General features: G+C 36.8%; 1 protein-coding gene across 1 annotated transcript; it reads left to right on the top strand.

The window, feature by feature from the left end:
- The first annotated feature begins 4,877 nt into the window (after positions 1–4,877).
- EYA (eyes absent-like protein) lies at positions 4,878–22,817 on the top strand. Its single transcript, XM_086604016.1, is given in 6 exon segments — positions 4,878–5,185; positions 8,049–8,216; positions 11,834–11,927; positions 18,344–18,538; positions 22,421–22,579; positions 22,582–22,817. Coding segments are annotated over 6 exon segments (978 nt in total). The 5' UTR covers positions 4,878–4,921; the 3' UTR covers positions 22,680–22,817.
- Positions 22,818–23,556: the final 739 nt, after the last annotated feature.

Genomic DNA, 23,556 nt, shown 5'->3' with positions numbered 1-23,556 from the left:
CTCATGAGCTTTTGCGAGGATATGAGTGAAAACATGGTACTCCGAGATGTTCTATCAAAGTTGATATAAGGAAAGCCTATGATATGGTTAGCTGGGACACTGTACAAATCATGCTGAATACTTTCAAGTTCCCCCCTACTATATGTAATTGGATCCAGATGTGTGTATCCTCTCCCTCCTATTCAGTTATGATCAATGGCTCTGCAGAAGGTTACTTTCCTGGTGCCCGAGGCTTGAGACAAGGAGACCCTATGTCTCCATATTTATTTGTTTTGGTCATGGAAATCCTCAGTTGTATCCTTCTAAGGAGCATCAATGAGAAGAAAATCCAATTTCATCCGAGATGCAGAAAAGTGAGACTCTCACATTTGGCCTTCGCTGACGATGTCCTTCTCTTTTGTAAGGGGGATAGTAACTCTATCTTGGCAGTTAAAGAGGGTCTAGCATAATTTGGAAGGGCGACAGGCCTTAGTATTAATACTCACAAAACTACCATTCTGACCGACGCTCTAAATCATCAAGATGCTTTATCTCTTGCTTCTCTGTTAGGAGTCGAGTTGGTAAAACCACCGGTTAGGTACTTGGGACTCCCTCTGATCTCAGGGAGGTTGGGTATAAGAGAATGTCAACCACTTATTGAAAGAGTTACTCAAAAGGTCACTAACTGGAAAGCCCGACAACTATCTCATGCCGGTAAAGCAATGTTGATCAAGTCAGTACTCTTATCTTTCCACATTTTCTGGGCGAGAACGTTTATCCTGCCTAAAACGGTTCTGGAACAAGTGGAGAGAATCTGTGCTCGGTTCTTATGGTCTACTAATGGTTCACAGAAAGCTTTCACCATGCGAGTTGGTGTACTATGAGTAAACCAAAAAAGGAAGGAGGTCTTGAGTTCTCAAGGCTACATAGATGGAATCGAGGAGCCTACTGTGGCTTGGTCTACAAGGTGGTTGTCAAGGAAGACACTGTATGGGTAGATTGGACTTGGCGGCAACATATAAAACAACAATTCTTCTGGACTATGAATACCCCGAAGGATTTCACTTGGACTTGGCGGAACATTCTAAATGCAAGAAAGGATGCTATGAAGCTTATCAAGTATACAATTGCTGATGGGGACAACACCCTTCTTTGGCACGATATTTGGTGTGGCACTTCATTTCTCTTATTTAATCTTTGTCGGCATGTGTCGCCGATGGCAACTCCCTCTAAATGCCAAGGTTAGCTGCTTGTTAGATAATAGGCAATGGAACAACCTAGTGCTACAGATGCCAAATTCAGCTTTGAAGAAAGAAATACTCTCCACCTGTGTCCAAAGGCATCTCCCTCAAGACATAATTGTGTGGACTCCCCACCAGAGTGGAAACTACACCTCTTGTAGTGCCTATACTGCTCTTAGTCCAGAAAGGGATGAAGTGTGATGGTCTAGTTTTGTGTGGGGAAAGTGGGTATTGCCTAGGCATTCCTTCACATGCTGGACAACTATTTTCCAACATCATACCTACCCAAGATCGTCTGGTGCATAAGAAAGTGTTAACTTATTCAGCGTGTTGTCTCTGTAACAATAGTAGAGAACACTCTAAGCATCTGTTCTTCGAGTGTGCTTACTCCCAGCAGGTCATCTCCAAAATCAAACAACTTCTTAGCATCGTGACGGATTCGAGATCTGTTAATCGAGAATGGTCCTCTATTTTCAGGCTTTGTAAAGGACATGAAATTGGGGAAGTCTATAAAGTCTACATATGTCTGCAGTAGATGCGATATGGAAAGAGAGAAATGGCCGGAGGTTTCAAGGTTCTTCCAAGACAGCTTCAGTCCTCTTTAACAAACTAGTAAGGGACCTCAAAAATTATCTTGTTGTTCTGAAGCCTACTCTAAAAGACGCGCCTGTGTCAAGAGATGTGAATGACATGGGACATGCAGTTCCAACCCAAAGGTCTTAACAGATGTTCTTGGGACCCTCCCTTAGAGAATCGAGTTAAACTTAATGTTGATGGTAGCTTGAGCAGTCATGGTATAGGGCATGGTGGAACGATCAAAGACAGATTTGGTCGGGTTGTTGCAGCGTACACAGGAAGTGGAGGAATGCTATCGGTGCTTTTCCAATAACTTTTAGCAATTGAAGTCGGGTTAAAAAAATGTCTAAATGAGGGACTGTTGAAAGTATAAGTTGATTCAGACTCATTAAGAGCAATTAACGTGATTAATAAGAAGGAAAAGCCTCCTTGGTACTGCCTGGACATAGTCATGGCTATCCAACTTTTGGGCCCTCTTTTTGAGTTCATTTCCTTTCGACATGCAAATGAGAAACTAACCGGCAAAGATACTTTTTAGCTTCTATTAGTCAGGCCTTTTATGTAAATTTTGCTTCCTTTATACCACCCCTTGATGAGACCCTCAACAACATTGTTGAAGAGGATGCACAAGGGAGAGTTTATGTAAGAATTTCTTAAGTAATACAACAGGTGAAGGCCTACCAAACCCTAGCTTAACTTTAAAAAAAAAAAAAAAACAAGTGCCACAAAATACAAACACTCTAAGACGGATAGTTGAATTCACAAATACTTAAACACTACAATCACTCAACTCTATTTCTATCTGATTTCAACACGTATTCAATACAATCTACCCATAAACATTCTACATGAAATTGAATAAAATGAATTAAAACGAATAGAATAGATAGAAAACAAACATATAGTACGTATTTGGTATTTGATGAGAGCACAAAAGAAAAAAAAACTTCACTTTCTTAACAATGACGTTTGCCCAAACTCAAATTAAATGAGAGCATACAAGTGTTTTTAACAGTGACGCTTTCTTAACAATGGTTCACTTTCTTAACAACAATGGCGGTTGCCGAAACTCGAAATGTTTTTGGATAATGTTTTTTTGGTTTTTTTGGTGAGTGCGCGAGAGAGATAATACCAGTTAGAACGGTGAGAAAAGGTTGTTCCTGGTATGCGTGTTTTAGATGGAGGGTGCATTAGACTATTGCTTTGGATTTTGTTGTTGGGCTTGGGCTGGAAGCTGCCTAATCTAATTCGGTGGTTGCCCAATACAAGACCCTTTAAAAAATGTGTCGAACCCAAAATCAATGGGTACCCCGAATTTGTTAACTCTTAAGTAGGGGTGATAAAAGGGCTGGGCCGGGCTAGCCAACCCCTCAAACCATAAAAGCCTTTATGATTGAGGGTCGGGTCAGCCCGCCTCTATTTTGTATTGAGGGTCGGGTCAAGTATGGTCAAACATGAAAAATCAAGCCCTTAACCCACCCCTCAACCTTCATTTTTTAGGGCCAAATGAGGGCTGGGTCGGGCCCGATCTAATTATACTTTACTAGTTTACTTTTTTTTTTTTGTGATTTTTTATTTATTTTTATCATACTTTGATTATGTATATCAATTTTAACTAAGTATACAAAACTAATTGTTATGCCTTTAGAAAAAATAAAATAAAAAATAGATAGAGATGATGTGGAAGAGATGATATTCTTAAAACATCTACATTTTTCATACTTAACTATGTTGTTACTTGTTAGGTTGGATTTGCTTTTATGTATGACTTATATACATATCATTAAATTAATTACAAAAAACGCATATGTTATGTTATGGTCTAATTTATCTTCTATTGAAAACTAATTTAGTGATTTTTTTTTTTATACAACTTAGATAATTAGAGTATAATACATAAATATAATGTAAAATAACAAGAAAACGTATGAGGCCTAAGTGATGGTTGGTGAGGGATTAATGAGGGCCAGGTTCATGCGTCAGAACCTAGGCCCTAGCCAGCCCCTCAAATTTGTGAGGGCCAATTTTTGAGGGCTGGAACATGCAATTTTGAGGGGCGGGTTGAGGGCCAAATTTTCACCCCTACTATTAAGTCTTATCAAATTAATTACTCATATAGTCATACCCGAAACTCCACCCGTAAACCCCTAAAGTTGGGTTCGTCAAGTACTTGGATAGTTGGACTATTGGAACACATTGTCACTAAGTTCGGCGTTTTTTTGAAAAAAAACGCGTTTAAAACCCGAGATATTGGCAAAGCGTCTGGTTCCAGTTTAAAACCCGGGTTTTTCAAAACTTAAAAAACCCGTTTTAAACGTTTTAAACTTAAAAAACATTTAAAACCCGAGATTTTGAAAATCTCCGGTTTAAAACTTTTTTTTTTTTTTAATCTAAAAGAAAACACGAAGAAGAAAAAGGGGTTTTGGAGTTTACCTTTTTGAAAAGTGGGTGTTAGATTGACTTATTGAGACAGTTTTATTTTGTTTTGGACTACTAATAATTAATTATAAATTTTAAAGTTATTAACTTATTTGTAGAACTTGATTATGCCATTATGGTTGGTAATTAGTAGTATCTTATTTAGAGTCGTGTTTTGGTACTGAATCTAAAACTTCTAGTATTTGGATAAGTAATGATAATTTGATACTTTCATGCATTTGAATTTTCTTTTATTTGTATTATTTTTATTTTTATTTTATGTGTCAATTCTTTTTTCCACTCTTATAAAAAAAATCAAATTCTTTATCTATTATATTCTTTATCATCGGTTTTAACCGTTTCTTTTATGTATTGTACGTATTATACGTTTTAAACCCGTTTTTTATGCCCCACGTTTTTTTATACTTTTTTTTTCCGTTTTTTTCCCGAGACGTTCCGTTTAAAACATGAACTAAGTTTTTTTCAAATACACAGTTTTAAACCCGTACCATACTTGGTGACAATGATTGGAAATACCGATTCCGACTCTGAATATATATCGGCCTGATGCAATTTTCCAAATGTAAGTAAGAATAACACGTGCCCAAACCATGCCATTGAAATTGCAATATTTCGGGACATTTTGTTTCCTCCAATTTATTCTATAGTAGTCCTTCAATCTTTGTATCCCAGGGGCCAAATACGAAATGGACGACTCAGAGGGCAGTTCAATTAATCCTCGAAAAAGGGCGAAAGTTGTTTCTAATGATACCATTGAACAACAGAAGAAGATAATGAATGTGTACATATGGGACATGGATGAGACACTCATATTGTTAAAGTCTTTGTTGAACGGGACATATGCACAAGCTTTCAGTAGTTCAAAGGATATTCAGAAAGGTAAAGGAATCGCCAAAAAATGGGAGGACTACATTCTCCAACTCTGTGATGAACACTTCTTTTACGAGCAAGTAAGCTTCTCGACATATATTTTTTTACATTTAAATAATGCGTCCTTTTTGTGTTGTTATTCCAAATTTATATAGCCTTAAATAAAGTCAAATGCAAGGTTGTTTGGTCAAAGCTAGTACCTAACCAACTCTTGTCTGGTTGCATGTCCACACAAGATAGCTTGTGTGGTGTGCATATAGAGAATTCAAGGCATCTTTTCTTTGAATGCTCTTACACTAAACTGATTTGGCAAGGGTTCAAGTCTAAGATTGGCATGGGTTCTACATCCAACAGCTCAGTTACACTGAACGGTTATGTATTCTGCAAAATTGCCAAAGTTCTAAGATTGGTTCTGAATTGAGGAAGGCTTATGTGTGTGCAGCTATGTATGCCATTTGGCAGGAGAGGAATAATAGGACTATTTCAAGGCAAGTCTAGGCTACCTCAACCGGTAATCGTGAAAATGCTGGAGGAAATGAGAGTATATATATCCAGGCTAGTCAAAGAAGCATTTCCTCCAGTATCGGTCTTCGAGTACTACTCGATAGATTAGGAGTTGATACACAATACAAACTGAGGCTACTGATTTTGTGCCAATGGAGTAAACCTGTTATAGGTACCATTAAAGTAAGCACAGATGGTTCGGTTAGTCCTACTGGTGTTGGATACGGTGGTGCTGCAAGGGACCATCTAGGTGAAGTTGTCTTTGCTTTTTGTGGTGGTTCTGGAAGAAAGTCTGTCCTCTTTCAAGAACAACAGGCTATAGAGAAAGGGTTACAAGGATGTCAGGTACATGGCTTTGGGAGGGTTGATGTCAGTTCTGACTCTTTGTTGGCGGTTCGGATTGTCAATGGTCTAGTACAACCTCCATGGTTTTGCTTGAATATTGTGCAATCTATCAATAATCTATGCAACCAGTTGGATATCTGTAGGGTCAGCCACTGCTATAGAGAAACTAACAGGGTGGCTGACTATTTGTCCAAACTTGAAACTCAGTTCCCATTTTCCATTTTATACCACCTATGGATGTATCTTTGGACTCTTTTGTAAAAGAGGATGCACATGGAAAAATCTATGTAAGATATTGATTTTCTAATGCAGGTAGGGGTCTGCCTAATCCCATAACTTTGTTAAAAAAAAAAAAAAAAAAAGTTTGTTTTGTGTCTTCGAATTAACCTTGCTAAGTCAACTATTTATGTGATTGGATATGCCACTTTTATTCGATTTTAAGCCGGTTTCGTGGGGTGTAATGCACATACTTTTCCTGCTACTTTTGCCTCCCCTTAGGTGCAAAGACTAGAAGAGATACATACTGGTCCCGGTACTGCATAAATTGTCAATCATTTGGAGGGACAGGAATAGAAGCTTTTTCGATAAGTGGTCGGTTAACTATACTAAAACGCAGTAAAGCACAGAATACCATTTGTGCCTCCATATTGATCTATAAGGTGTGGCAGAGCCCTTAGAGAAAACTATGGGCTACTTCATATGAGGAAGTGAAGCCAACATGGAAAATTCACCTAGTCGAATGAGATGTTCTTTGTCTTCCTCTTAGAAATGGAGGATGGGACACAAATATATGCAACATAAATGTGGCATTGCATGCAAACTGGTTAGGCGTGTCTAACTGTAATCAAGCATGGACCACCTACTGATAGGTTTCTAAAAGATATCCTTCTTGCCCTTACGGAATGACTTCTGGGAGAAGTGCAGGGAACCAAAGTACCATTCTCATGAAAGAGATCTCTTGCAAGCTAGGAGATTGAAGATTTATTAAGTTTTGGGAGGACAGACAATACTCGGATATCTGGTCATGTAGTATGTCAACTATTTGGTGCAACAGGTGATTTGGTACTTGTGGATTGTTACTATGTTCGGGAGTTTCAATGATGAAGAAATGGAGGTTTCTGATAATCTTTGGGTGCAATTGTGATGAGCACAAATATTTCAGCTTATATCTCAATATGAATGTTTAGCAAAAGATTGTTCTCATAGGAAGTTGGTGAGTTAACTTGGATCTATTACGGGTGCATTACAAGAAGGGGTGGATCAATTCTATACTTTGTTTGATTACTTTCTTTTGCTGAACAACTGCTTTACACAACATTTTCATGATGTATAAACTTGTCAAGAGCGGTATAACGCTTCTGAATGGGTGCACCATGTGGAAAAGGGAAGAAGTGGGCATTGATGCATGTGGCCATAAATTGGTGCATTTGGATGGAGAGAAACAATAGCCTATTCAAGGATCAATTTATTTTTCTGAAATGGAGAACGTGCCAGTCTTTTGGACTCTGGACTTTGTGTACCATCTGTTTGGCCTTTGTCATTTTAGAGTGGAGTGGGATACCGTTATTTTGTAATCTACTAATCTTGCATTGGAGTTTTTTTAGCATCTCGCTAATAGGGGGTAATTACTGTCTGTTTGGGCACCCTCTCTTTTATGGACACTTGTTTGCGAATATTTTCTGTCTTCTGTTTTGTATTTTATTATCCTGACTGTGACGAGCGCATAGTTAGCTGTATCCTGTTATTCTGGTATCCAAAACCTAGTAAATATGGGGATGATCCCTTTTTTGGATGTCAAGGCTTCTTTAGTAGCCCTTTTGAGTCTAGTAAATATGCTTGATCATGTACCACAAATCCACAATCTCATTTTATTATACTCTTAAAGACTGCTCATGTAATATGGACTTTAACTTGCTTCAAAGAGAAATGCTACAGAAATGGGTTGCTCCTTGTGGATGATCTAATAGCTTGTGTTCTATTCTTGCATAGTTTTTTCTGTCAATGGAAGGAAGTTTTCGATATTTCTATTTCTTGTTATTTTAACAGTTTGCAGAGAGCAATTAAAACTTTGTCTTACTTTGACACGTGTGGCAGATTGAGAACTACAACAATCCCTTTCTCGATGCCTTGAGCGCATATGATGATGGTCAAGAATTGTCCAATTATGACTTCAGCAAAGACGGATTAAGTCCTCCTTTAGATGATTTTAACAAAAGGAAACTGGCTTATCGGCATCGTGTCGTTGCCCAGAAGTACTCAAAGGTAAACATTCCACTGTCCTCACAGATTTCTCTTGTGATTGTTGATGCGCACAATAGTTTGTGGTTAAGTTTTTCTTAAAACTTTGTTATTGTGCTGTTGTTATTTTTTTATAGTGCTGTGATCATACTTCCATTATCGGGGCTATATGCTACATAATGAGAGTAACACGAGTATTTCTGATATTTGTTGCTGCATGAGGTTTATCGGACGCTTCCTTAATTTCATCCTTCCGTATGCTATTCAGCAAGTGATCCAGGAGGATCTATGTTGATTTAGGGGATCTAGGGTGGCTCAATATTGAGATCTATGGGGTTTAAAAGTTTATACAACTTTTATCTTGCAAACTCAAAAGCAGTAGTTCAAGGTTGCTAACCAAAGAACAGCAAATGCCAAAAGTCAAGGAGAACAAGCTGCATGAATAATTATTTGAGTTATTGTTGCACTTATTTTTGTAAGTGCTAGTCATGATCTAATTTTAAGAATGAATGTCACACTTATTTTGATTCTGTGATCCCTATGTTGTTTCTTAGATTGTTTTAGCCTCAAATTCAAATTGGAAGCGCTCTGTATCCTAGTATGTAGTAAATCTTTCCCACAACTATAAACAGGTCTTGTAAACTTTATTAGGAGGGAAGCTATTATTAAAGAGAACATGAATTTAGGATCCATGAGAGAGGGACGAGCTCATTAAGTGTTGTAAATCCCAAGAGACTAGGATGGTTGACTTCTGCTCCAACAGGGAGTAGGAACCGATCCCACCATCTGAAGGTTTCATCATCGATTCTTGGTCTAATAGGAAAGAAACCTGATTTCTGCAGAAATAGCTTGGGGTTTGAGAACCACATAAGCTCAAACCTGAATGGTGTAGGTCTAATTTGTCCTCTCCCCACTCACTGGTAACCAAGAATTTGTCCAATTTAGATACTTTAGGAACCTCCTTCTGACTAGATGACTTAAATTTACCCCCCACAAGAGGGAGATCAATGAGCTCACACCTCCTTAAAACTTAAAATTCATGTCTCAGACATAAATTTACTCCCCCTTCTAATTTTTATTTTCTCATGAGAGAATGTAATCGCATCTATGATGCACGGATTCTCCTAAAATGTCATTGCACCCGTATCGGTCAGGTACGATACCGATACGGGTACTGGATACTTCTAGGGTATTGGAATCCTTGAAATAGGCCTGATCCGATAGTTCTACCCCATTGAAATGTAAATTGTTCTTGAGGCTTCAAGCTGTATTGACTTTGACATGTGTTATAATAGTTTTTCACATGTTCCTGACTAACTTTACTCAAAGAACTACTAACATAATTTTCTAGAATACACATATTTTAAAATATTTATATTAATTAGCTGTACTCATATGCCGTACCCGTATCCTAATATTTCAAAAATGCCGTATCGTACCCCGTACCGGTACTTGTACCCGTATCCGTGCATCATAGATGCACAGATACAGATACAGGTACCAACACGGGTACGGGGTACGATACAGAATTTTTGAAGATATTGGACGGGTACGGATACGGTTACTGGAAATCTGGAATATAAACAACACATTCCTTAAGAAAAAGTTGCATTTTATTATGACTTTGAACATAAAGCGGTCTTGTGATTACTGATTAGCGTTGTACGTATGAGTTCCTCTTCCTATTTTTCTGTCCCTCCCCACCCCATGTGAGGATACTTGTTTCAGCCGTATCTGAAGCGTAGCCTGTACCAGTACTATTATCGTTCCCGATGGACATGGGTGCAATGGGTAAACTGCAGTATTGGGGTATCATAGAATCACATTAAAACCAGCAAAGCACCAAGCCCCCAATAACTAAAGTCATAAACATCATCAAACTCCTTCCAAAACGAAGGAAAATCCTTCTTGTTAGGAGATCAGCCTGAGTTTCTATTCCTGCAGTTCATTAATCTAACAGTGTACCTGTACCTTGAGCTGCTGTCTCGGAGTATTTAGTTGGGTATGCAACAGATTAAACTCTTCTGTAGAGTACAAGACCAAAGAGAGATAGTGCTTTAAAGTGCAGGCAATGCTCCAAAGTTTTGGTTATTTTGAAGAGAAGTTTGGGTTTTTAGCCCTTTGAAATTTCAGCTGATATCAAGATTTTGAACTTGGTTATTATAGAGGAATTGATGGAATATAATATATTCCAACTCTAAAAGGTAGATCTCTTTCTAATCAGAGGTATGAAATAAAATTTCCTTGTGTAACTTTGTTCAAGCATCTCTTCATAATTCATGTCTCAGCCAAGCAAGATTTGAGAAAACGCATCTTAGCTTCAATGTGCTCTGCCTCTGGGAGGCTTGAGGCGTAAGCCTCATTTACGCTTCAATGGCAAAAAAAACTTTATTTATTTTTTATTTTTGAAATGTAACAATTTCCATAAGAATAAGTTATTTTGTCCTTTGAACAAGACTGAAGGTGGTTGTGAGAAGAATGAGTAAAATAAACTGAAAAAATTAAACAAGTTTTTAGGATCTTGGGTTACTCTGCCATGGAGGCTTAAGCCTCAGTGTGCTAATCTCCTAAAAGGCTTCAGGTGCGATAGCCAAGATAACTCGATGTTGAGAGTGATCAAATAAGACATTCCTTAACCCTGTAGTTTGAGACGTCTCTGGTTTTAAGTTGAGCAATTTATGTATTCTGATCGACACTTTCAAGTGAAGTTTGTTTTCCACCATTTATGCATTATCAACAGTATGCTGTATGCCCAACCTAGACATACTGAATTTGAAACTGCCATATTTTGTCAATGATTGGATCTGATGTACATGCTCTTCTGTGGGATTATGACGTTTGATGTGTGAACTTGTAATTAAAGTTTAGCGTATGAGTATACAAGGGCGGATCTGGGGGAGTTTGGGGCAGCACCAACCCCAACTTTCCCAAAAGAAATTAAACTAGTAGTAATGATAGTGTACTATTTTACCCACCAAAAAAAAATATTGTAGTGGTACTTAGCAGCCCCCCCTACTGATAATCCTGGATCTGCCCATGTGAGTATAAGATAATGTAGTATACTGTCAACATTATTTGTGATTCATGGGAGATGTAGTTGACGACAATGCAATTTAAGCGTCGATTAACGGTGAGTAATAGTCGCATAGGTGTTGTGCACTACTTGACCAATACGATTAGCAAGAAATACCCAGGTCTGAGCGAGATCGATAAATAGTCCCGATTAATAGGGCGAGCAACGCTTTACAGGTGTGGGGTTTGTTGGGTTTTTTTTTCCCGCAAAACATGATATGTTCAAATAAAGTTATACACCAAAAAGCCCACAACAGAGAAAACCCAACTTAAACCAACTTGCCCCACGATAACATTTGAGCAGAGTCATGTACGCTTTGTGTTTTTGTTACTTTTTGTGTTTTTTATTTCACTTATTTAGACAGTAGTCTATATTGCAATGAGGCTAAGCTTGCAGTCCTTAACCGATTAGCAATCCCTTAACGCTTAAACTGCACTGGTTGATTATATAGCTCAAGATGGTTCATCTGTCTTGTTTAATCATGTTTCTGTTCCAAAATAGAAGTCTTCCTTTTCTCTTTTCTATTTATTAAAATTTACCGCAAATCCATTTCTTTTGATTACTACAGGGTCTTCATAGTATTATCAATCAGGAAATGATGAAGTCATGGGACGATCTGTATGAGTTGACAGATATTTATACTGATGGATGGCTCTCCTCAGGTATAAGACTTTGAAGGCAAAACTTTAGATTTTGCATTTGCCTTAATTTGGTACCCCCTTAATTTATTTCATAACATGGAAGTTTCTTTCTTATTTGTCTCCCCTCTCCTCCAAACTGTAAAAAAACATGAAAAGAAAGACCGAGTATCGACCCCAAGAAAGGGGTTAATCTTGATATTTGCTGATTACTAACTTGTTTGAAATTCTTTTTTTTTTTTTTTTTGAAAAGAACGAGCTTTTATATTGTACCAACCAACCAAAAACTGAGAATTGATATCATTCGATTGCTTAAACCTGCATTGCCAAATTTTCTAAGAACATGAATTTGAATGGTGCTGGTATTCTTCTTATTTGTTATCGAATTTCTAAATTACCTATAATAAAAACAAATTTGGTTATCACTATTTCCGAAGGTTTTTGTTCGACTTCCTAATTTGGCTTGCCCTAGGATGAGGCTTAGTCCAATGGTGTTCCATCCCACCAAATATGAGGAAAATTGAGATTCAATGGTGCGTCATCCTACTATCCTGCCAACACTATCGCTTTTACCTATCTATACTGCCAGTTTTAGCGAGATAGTGTATAGTCTGCACGCTAGTATGAATGGTGTGTAGAAGAACTCCAACCAAAGTTGATCAAATTTGATTTTGAAAGTACATAGTTTGGCCAGTTACCTTTCTATCCTACTCTTTTTCTTTTTGTTGATTTTAGTTTCGGTAATAAAAGAGAGAGAGTTGGGAGAAAGGGTAAAATAGGTAGGGGATTAAAAAAAGAATTCTGCACGCTTCAGTAAGTGGCGGATAGGAAAAGCAATTTTCTCACCTGCCAATGGCGGCTAGCATGGGGATTTTTTTGGGCTTTTCCACTGCGCACCTATGCCACTGGCGGGTACAAAAAAACCCATTGGGTCAAACACGATCCCACTAACTCTATACACTGTGCTATTGTGGTTTGGCGCGATGGCGCACCAAACCATTGGACTTGGCCGGAGGAAGGAATATATTTAGTGTGAATGATCTTAACTTTTAGAGCATCCAACTCAAAACCAATTGGCAATTAGTAGAGAAGCCTGCGAATTTATATTGTATGCTGTCACGCAAGGTTTTCAATGTCCCATGCGGGATTGTATTAAATATCTCAACACGCCTTCTCACTTGAGGCGTTACTTGAGCCTAACATGTGTACAAACATACTTAGGTGACATGGAGTAAATGGACTCTTTAAGCCAGAAAACATATTATTTATTTAGTCTACAAAGTTGAGGAAGTGCTAGGGTTGTTAAGCCATATTGCCTTTCCAAAAATTTAATACATGAAATCATATTGTACTGTTTTGTATTTTATTTTATAATTATTATTCTTACTATTATTATTGTTTTTACATTTTTGGTTGGTAATAATAGTAACAAAAGGATGTTAATACTTTCCCCGTTTTTTCTATACTCCCCGCATAAGATTGACATTGCTCATTGTGCCCCTCTTCTCCACACCTACCACCACTGCAACATCCTTTTATCTCTCATCCCTAGACTTATCACCAATTACAAAGTTGAGGGAGTGCGCAACACTACTGGACCTTATTGCCTTTGAAAAAAATGCACTACGTGAAGTTATATCTTTATTTTTTGTTCTTTTTCTTTTCTTAGGATAATAATAGTGAGAAGAAAGAAAGGGGTGTTTTATATTTTCCTTGTTTCATCTTTAAACTTCCCCCAAAAGATTGACGTTGCCCATTATGCCCCCCTCTCTTCACCACATCATTCGTCAATCACCTCTCTCTCCCGACTCGCCGCCACTATCAATTGTAAGCCCTACTTCACTCAATGATTATAGATCAATTGCATGTTGTGGAGTGATGTGTAAATGTATAACAAATATCTAAGTGGCAAAAATTGGTTCAATTTCCTCGTTCTTCTTCATTTTCTTGATGATGATCATTTCAAAAGAAACCTATCTCTGATTGACTTAAACCTTAGATCTCCATTAGCATATGGCGATTTGATGAAGGTTTACAATTAAACCCCATTTAGTCTGAATTTCTCACTTTCTTTCGCAACTCAAGAAATAAAAGCTTTGGATGCCATTAATGGAAGAAGAGTAGTGCCATGAGATTCTTACTCTTGAATTCTGAGTTTTTCAACATAGTTGAGTTCATCAAGCTACTCTGTTACTAATCAAGTGCCCCTTTGTGAATGGAAAGAAATAAACTGATTCTAGCACTGGTGATCTCATTTTTTTGGTTCTACATGAAGAGGTTGGATTCGGAAATGTATTTTTACCACCTATTTTTCATTGCTTGTGAATGGGTCTACAGCTGTTTTCTTTAAAAGTTTTAGAGCGTTAGAGGTTGTAGACAAAGGGATCTAATTTTGGTTGTGAGAGATAACCTATTTGCAATCCTTATGGGTGTGGTGTTTAGTGGGGCATCGTGAAGGTGTTGCCATGCTTAAAAAGAGGTAGGTATGTAGGCACCCCATTATTGCACCCTAGGCATAAATCATTCATAATTTCGCCTTCAATCAAATAAGATCAAAGAGGATGATTTCCATTTAAGAGTTTTCATTTCTACATCAAACGTTGTACTTTTGATATTCTATTAGTGTCTTTAGATTTCCCTCATCATATACTATCGATAGCTGAAGTTCCATTAGATTTTTAGTTATGTACTGAAAATGACCAAAATGCAATTTGAGCTCTAATTTCATAATTTCACTCCTCATTTGGATTTGATTTTTTCATATTTTCATATTTGAATCTCACTCGAAAAATCTTTCCAAATGACTATAATCTTGCTTAGGTTCCATTTTGATTTCAAAAACCCTAATTTTGCCCTATCCATATCCATTTTGCGCACAGTCGAGTGTAACACATTGTCGGTATGTATGTTTGACATAAGGGTGTCTTTGAGAGTTCATGGACCTTCTAAATTGATAAGGAACAACTTTGTGGAAAAGGCCTTGCCAAATTTCAGAGGTTGAAGAGAAATCGCCGCAATTAGAATGGACTTTTGGCCATATGTCCATGAGCGGGAACGAAACAGAAATGTCAACTCCACTCGATTTGATTTTCTTAGCTGCCTATTCTAGATGCTACTTACTTACGTGGACTCGTGATCATGACCTTATGGTATGAGCCTCTGGCACGGTTTTTATCTATTTCTTGCAATTTTTGCTTGCTTTCAAAACGTTTTTAACCCTAGAGATTCAATTTGATCCACAAAATCTTGAATATTCCATGGAGTCCATTTTGGAGTGCAGAAAGGAAACTCTAGCTTCTAGAAACATTTGGTTGGCTAGGGCATCCTTTCCCAGCCCATAATCTTTTATTCCTCATCCTTCTCAACCAATGGCCAAAATTTAGTCTCCCACTGCACCTCTTTTGTCAAAGGCCAGATCTTCTCTCTATTTCAGTCAAACATTCAGTATAAAATTTAGTAAAATATTACTAATTCGCAAATGCGCATTACAAATATACTTGTTTTAAGCGTGCGTAAAAAAATGTGAAAATCAAATAATGCGCAATATTCCCCGTAATAAACCTACAAATATATATGGTACTGTAGGAACGTGGCAAATTCTATCCTTCACCTAACTACTAGTTTTACTAGTGTAGACTTCTCTCATGTTTTTCGGGAAACAAATAGGGTAGTAGACCATCTAGCAGGCTTGGAATCTTGTAATGGATGTTTTTATTTTGTACCTCCTTTGAGTTCAATGCTCTCATGTTATGTTGAGGAGGACAAAATGGGAAAAGTTTATTTTCGTTCTTAATACAAGTTAGGGTCAGCCAAAACCCAAAAACTTTATTCAAAAAAAAAAAAAAACCCTACAAATATATTAACTGGCAGATCCATTAGGTTTTGGGCAAAATTTAGTTGTTTATGAAAACGGAGTATGGGAACAAAATCATATATATGTGACTTAACTATGTGTAAGCATTTGTGAATGGGAGTATAATAACAAAACTATTTCAATAAACAACTCACGTGGACATTAGATCCTAGATCTAAGTGGTTCCCAATTTCAGTCTGTAAGCAACAACAACATAATTGTATTGGATAACCTCCTTCAACGGCGAAACATATCTTGTTTAAATAGTAATCTTCCATTTTTTTTTTTTTTTACTATGTTAAATCTCTTTCAAACCCAAATTTCATTTTAATGTCATTGTAAATCTTTTTTCTTTCTCCTTCACATATAATATGAAATAGGGAAGAACAAAAGATCTGGGTTTCATCTTCCTCAAAAGAGACAATCTCTATTTCTTTCAGTTAAAAGTTGGCATTTTGTTGAAACGAATTTTCGAAAATACTTAAATTCGTGTGTTAAACTTTTCAATCTAAAAATCCGTGAATTATTCAGAATCTTTCAGAGGTTCGGTCGTATGAAACATTTTGTTGTCATATAATTTGATCCGCGTATAATTAATTTGCGAATAATTCGCCGAATTGCTAACAAGGGTTTACGGCTTAAAGAGGGGAAAGAGAAAAATCCTTCATCAATTGCTTTTGATGGTTATTGTTTCGTTTTGCTGGTATGTGTGGAATTCATTATTTCTAGAGTGGAATTCTTTGTGTTGATTGTTCATCGACTTCAATATCAAGCCTTAAAAATAAATTTTTGTTTACATATGTATAATATTGGTAGTAGAAAAATATTGTGTGTTTTATTATTAAAAATAAAAATAGCCCTCTTTTATGTTTCCTAATTCCTGAATCTCAAAGCCCTTCCTGGTTAGATCTAGTGGAGAAATTTCTTGGAACCTCGGTTTTCGTAGTGATTTTGATGATTATGTCATCGATGACTTGGCCTATCCCATGGCTAGGCTTGGAGAAGTAAATCTCAATTAACAATACTTTGATTCAATGGTTTGGTATCCGGACAAAATGAGATTTTCTCTACACAGTCGTTTTATTTTGCCCTTCGTTCTTGGTGTCCCCAATCAATGAGGGTGTTTCCATTACATATTTTCCAAGTTCAAAAATTTGGGGTTCCAAAGTCCCAATGAGAGTTGTTTTTTTTATTTGGTTTGCAGCTTTAGAGCGTATACTTACTGTTGATAATCTTAGGAGTCAAACTTTGGACCATTGCCTTTATGTTTGATGCCGAGGATCCGGTCAATCATGTACTTTTGTGTTGTCCTTTGTCTTGGCTGGTTTGGTCTTGTTTTTATTGGGAGTCCGAGTTGGTTTGGGTCTGTCTTCGGAGGGTGGTGGATCTCCTTACTTAATGGCACACAGGGTCAATTTCATCTAAAGGGCAGAGGATATGAAATCTGTTACCTGTTGCAGTCATGTTGGGTATTTGGTTGGAACGTAATAGATGCATCTTTGAGGGCAAAGCCATGGAGATTCAGAAAGTTGCACTAGCCATCAGAGGGCTTCTTTGTTATTTGAGTAAAATCTTTGTAGACCTCAGAATTATTTGGTTTGAACACTTTGTTACTAGATGGGACTTGGGAGGATATTATGCATAGAGAGTCTTGAGTAGGCGTGGTTGTTTTTCCTTTTGTGTTGTTTTTTGTTGCTTTGTTTTGTGCTTGTAGCCTTGTAGGTTATATCTATGTTCTTTGATCTAATAAAATTTACCTTTTACTGATCACAAAATTTGAAAGAAACCAAAAAATCAAATGTAGATTCTAGTCACTCACTTTCCCTTATATTTAATTATTTGATCAGCGAAACATTGATAGTCAATGATGGTGGTGGTGAGTGTAGGGGTGAGAGAGAGAGCCAGAGGTGTGGTGGCAGTTGTGGTTGAGAGAGAGTAGCTAGTGACACGGTAGATATTAACAGGTACTGTCAATCATTTCTCCAAAGATTGTAGACTGACAGGGTAGATATTAACACCCTTAAAAAAAATGTATTTTGCTGTTTTAAGTTGGGAGACACATATGGCGTGTTAAACGTACTTGTGAAAGTTCATGGAGACGCTAAGAATCATGTACCGGTCATCTTCTCATTATGGACTCCATCACAATACATCTTTCATTTTGACAAGTTTACCTTTATCTGAAAAGCACTGAAAATCTGAAGACGTCAACTAAATGCTTAGTGTTGATTTCATTGTTGGTTAGCATTTATGCACCAATAATCAACCTATCTCATCTGTATCTAGTATCTACACGTGGACCATTCATCTCTATTTTTCGTGGCATCACTTACACATGTACATATTTTCAGCTCTGAACTTTGCAATCTCTACAAGCTCTTGTCCCTGGTTTTCCATATTTAAATCCCAGTAGATAATACATCTTCTTACTTTGATGCCTCTTGTAGATAATACGTCATAGGAACTCCGTAGACACCGTTTGTTTATCCAAAGATGTTGATTGTCTGAACTATAATTGTGTCTGTAACGATTTTCGTAATATTGCATTGTGTGTTTGTATTTACAAGATTCAGTATGAAAACTGCAGCACGGGCCTTCTTGGAACAATCATCTGGAGGAAAAAGAGTCTTAAATCCTCAATTTATTTCAGTGGATGAGGTCCTTGACTCTGCTGATATCTCATCAAAGAACATCAATCTTTTAGTTACTTCTGGTTCATTAATCCCCAGCCTTGTGAAATGCATGCTTTTCAGGCTAGATGATTTGCTAGAGCATCAAAATGGTTAGTTACGATCTTTTGTTTTTTTTTTTCTGTTTTTTCTTCCTCTCGTTTATTTTAAGGGGAAATGCTAAGATCTACCACCTTTAAGGGTAAAGTGCGAAGACACCCTTTAAAAGATGAGGATTTTGCAGATAGCAATGCATAAGAAATCTATTAAGGTATATCTATCTTCTTGTGATCCACAAGTTCAGTCTTACAGAGGGTTATTGGTGACCTTTAAAGGAGTATGTCTTAGTATTGCTCTTATTTTAAGGGGTTGTGATATTGGCCTCTGATGTTATGCTTGTCTGAGTTTCTTCTCCGTGATCATTGTATAGTGTAGAAATCGTTAAATGCAATCTGCTGTAACTCACCTATTTTTTTTTATCAAAGCTCAATTTCTAACTTGCGGGGTATAAGATTCCTCTATTTTTTCTGTTATCTTCATAAATTTATTTCATGAACATTTTGTGCATTGTTCTGTGAATTTACATCACATTTGAGACATTTCGTACTAAGTCAAATTTGGACCGTCTGACCATTATCAGTGTCGCCTACAAAAATACTAGCTTTTGGATCTACTAATGCTGGAAAGACTGAATACCACATGGAGCCCTTGCTGTTCAAAGACTCAGAGGTCAAGAAATGCAAGGTTTTTTGGGTGACTTGTGAGATTTAGTTGATGGTTGTTCAGTTGATTCAGATTCCTAGGTGATACCGGAATGCCTAAAGTTGAACCTTCTTTTAGAACAGCATATCTATGAGTCCAGTAGGCCTTTAAGTTTATAAATGATGAGCCAAATTCAAAAAGGTACCTTCACCAAAAGAAAATGAGGGTTGTTGATATGTGCAAATTTGAGGTATGTTATGCATGACACAAAACACACACTAAACTTACACAATGTCAAGTACCTTGCTCTCTAAATATATTGAAGTATAAATCGAGGACGGATATGATTCCCATAACCAAACATTTGAACACATTAAGTTGCTAGATTAAAACATTGGTGAATCTTTTAGAGAGAAGGATTTCTTGTGTTGATTTTAATTTCTACTTTAAATGAGAAGTTACATACAAAAGTTTAATTCACTTAAACACAAAAGAAGGAGAGAGATGTGTGGAGGGTTATAAATCCATCATGAGTAGGATCTACCTCCATTGAATGAAGTTTGTCACTGCATCTCTAATCTCTCATTTGATTCATAGACAAACCAAAAGAAATAGTTGAGTATGATTCCTAGTAGGGTGATCTCATCTTTAAGAAGATCCTGCTAGCATAAGAAATCGAAGTAATATCCTATCTCTAAGATACCCTTTCAACTTATAGTTAGAATCTACACCAACCAACAAAGATAGGAAATCTGACTACTCAATATCCTCGCACGCGCTACTAGAAACATAGTAACCTGGGTAGCGATTAAGTCATCAGGCCTTCAAATTTTTCCTGATGGTGTCATTTTGTGGCAGGATGTATATACCTCCGCAAATGGAGTATCTCCTCACATGAGCTTCATTAACTCTCTATTAGGGAGGAGTTAGCTCATGATCCTAGGAGATCCTAAGCTAATGGAATTAAAGAACATAAAATGAAGAAGATTAAGGTAGAATTAGAAGAAGGAAGAGAACATGGTTTTTTACATTAATGGAGTCACCTCTATAAAAACTAAAACTAGAAAAACTAAAAAAATAGAATTACTGAGTGTCGAATGAATTATGTCTTCCCACATTTGTCTTAAAACAAAACGAGTGGAGAATCACTCTCCATTTTTGTCAAACTTGCGTTTTATATTTTTTATATTTTTTTTCTTCCATGTTAGGTGCCATGTTTTGTGCTCCATAATTTGTGCAAATTTGTCTTTGACTTGCTTCATGGGTCTTGATAATGGACAAACCCAACTAATCTAAAATAGTAGTGGGTTTGTGGGCTTTGACCATTGGTCACGTGCCCACTACTATTTGGGATTAGTTGGGTGTGTCTATTCTCAAGGCCCATTAAGCAAGTTAAAGACAAATTTGCACGAATTATGGAGTACAGAATATGACACCAAACATGGAAGAAAAAAATGGAAAAATATAAAAAACAAATTTGACAAAAATGGTGAGTGATTCTCCATTCGTTTTGTTTTAAGACAAATGTGGAAAGACATAATTAATTCGACACTCGATCATTATTCATTTTTAGTTTTCTTAGTTAGCTTCTAGTTTTCATGGAGGAGACTCCATTAATGTAAAAACTTGTTTTCTTCTTTGTTCTATCCTACAATAAATTTTCTTTAATTTAATTGTTCTTCATCTCTTTAGTTCTTGATCTCTTATGATCATGAGCTAACTCCTCCTTAGTGGAGGGTTAATGAAGCTCATGTGAGAACGAACTCCATTTACGGAGGCATAACTCATTTGCTTAGGATATACAAGTCTAAGTCTACATCGTCCACAAAATGGCAGCACCCGGCCAAACTTGAAGACCTAATCTCTGGTCAATCTCGTGCACGCTACCTTGGTTACTCTGTACCTAGTAGCGTGTGCGATTTTGTTGTGTAGTCAGTCTTCTTGATTTGGACGGTTAGTGTGGATTTTGGCTAGAAATTAAAGGATATTTTAGAGGCGATTTCTCATGCTAGCAGTATGTTCTTAGAGATAAGTTCATCCTCGCTATGGATTAAATACTAAACTCCTTCCTTAGGTTTGTCTATAAATCCAATGAAAGATTAGAGATACAGTGATAAGCTTCAATCAGTGGAAGTTGATCCTACTCCTGGTGGATTTAACCCTCCACACATTTCTCTCATTCTTTAGTGTTTAAGTAAATCAAAGTTTGTAATCAAATTCTCATTCAAGGTAGTAATTTAGAATCAACAACAAGAAATCCTTCTCTCTCAAGGACTAACCTAATGTTTAAATCCACAACTGAATATGTGTTCAATGTGTAGATATGGGAATGATTTTCGTGCTCTAACTATATTTCAATATGTTTAGAGAGCAAGATAATTGACTTTGTGTAAGTTTATGTGTGTTTTGTGTCATGCATTCCATACATCAAATTTGCACATTTTCTTTTACCGGAATCCATGGGCTTCAGTTAGGCTTCTTGTGGGCTCAACAACACTTTGACTATATTTCCATACTAAAATATCGGTTTTGTCGAAATTTCATCGTTTGACTATCGAAACCTGTAAAAGCATGAAAACACAATTATTTCACATTAATAAATACATAATTGACCAAAATGAAATGTTTCTAAGGGTCAGAATCCTATCATTGACGGGATCACAGTTTTTGGTGCTTATCAGTTGTGTTGTAGATTTATGTGGAAATCGAGATAAGCATCGTATACTGTTCAAATGCAATATTCAATAGGTAGAGCCTGCACCCTGCACCCCTGCGTTTTCATCAAGATTACCATTTGTAAATCTTGATCCATATGGACCACTAAAATTGTTTGAACTTGTGATTAGCTTAGCTATTAATAAACGTTATCGTTAGCACAAAAGAATGAAACAAAAGATTTCAATGATGTTATCGTAAAATCTAGACGAACAGATTAGGATAAATGAGACTTTTACTCCCATCAATTTGGTGGGAATGGAGTCAATGGACCAATAGTAAAGAAGGTTTATTACATCTCATCATTGGAGTTGTACTCATGTTTCGTAGTAGTTTGGAGCTCCTTCATTTGGAAGGTTATACATGTAATGCATGAGATGGTTATTCAAGGGTTAGAATCCTATCATTGACGGGATCACCTTTGTGATCTTCCCGCCAAAACCTTGCCAGCTCTTTCACCTTTCTGTGCTCTGTCCTTGTAGTGTCAAGTATATTTGGTAGGTACTCTATTCCTGCTCCTATAAAAATCTTCAACGTCATGATTTATTGTCAACCTATTGATTCTGTCCTCCCTTCAGTTTACAGCTCCTTGGATGTGGGGAAACTGCAGTGTTTTTCATGTATCAAGGAGCGGTTTAGCAGCCCAAATGTCCGGTTTTGTGTGATTGGAGATGGCTGGGAAGAATGTGAAGCCGCACAGTCCATGGGATGGCCATTTTTAAAAATTGATTTTCAACCAGGGGATTTCACAGGTTTCCAGGTCTTACATTAAGAACAGTAAGCCATTATATTGGTGTTGTATATGAAGTCTCGGATGCAGAAACTGATAAACAGTAAGATGCAATGTCATTTGCACTTATAGCTTTTGCATTTTGGATTTGTATTAATATAATGAATTCAGGTATATCTAGACCTTCTGTAGTTGTAGATTACCTATCAATATAGACAATTATATCTAGGTGACATTTCTTTGCAGTTTTGCTCGAAACTTTGTACTGTCACTATCAGGTAAATGGCTCAAAATTGTTTAGTCATCTTATGCTTCCTTTTTTAATATTCTTCCACATATGCCTCCCAAGTCACCAACGGCCTCTCCACCCTGGTAAGGTTTCCAAGCTTGGCAGACCATATGTACTCTGTCAAATGCTATCAGAAAATGTCGTCGCCTACCTAGTATGTCTCCAAGTCTCCAACGGCCTCTCCCTCACTAGCAAAGTTTCTGTTTACACCATCCTTTACGTACTTTGTCAAAGGCTATCACTCTATCAGGGATCACAGACTTGTGTACTTTGTATAAAGGCCTATTTGTTTTTTTGGTTTAAATTACAAGAGGGTCTTATAAACTGGTTTGTTTTTTATTTTAAGTTCTTATAAGCACTTGCAGAAAAATAAAAAACAAACATACAACATTTTATAGATGGTTATTTGACAAATATAACCCTATTTTACATACTATTATATAGTACCAATTCACGTCTAATTTCATAACCACTTAAATGATAATGTATTGTCATATGCATAACTAATTAAATATCACATTACAACATAATAAAAAAAGTTGACCGAGTATGTTTTAAGACATCCCCATCAAGTTAAACTCTCATGCTAACCAATCCCGTGAGAAAAATCTTCTTATCCTCTATATCCTCCAATTCAACTAAGGCTTTCCTAAATTCTTTATTTGCAGCAAGTTTCACCATTGCACTCATATACA

The sequence above is a fragment of the Coptis chinensis genome, chromosome 1 (assembly GCF_015680905.1).
Source record: "Coptis chinensis isolate HL-2020 chromosome 1, ASM1568090v1, whole genome shotgun sequence".
NCBI lineage: Eukaryota > Viridiplantae > Streptophyta > Magnoliopsida > Ranunculales > Ranunculaceae > Coptis > Coptis chinensis.
The sequence above is the reverse complement of the archived record's forward strand: the minus strand, read 5'-3'. Positions and strand labels throughout refer to the sequence as shown.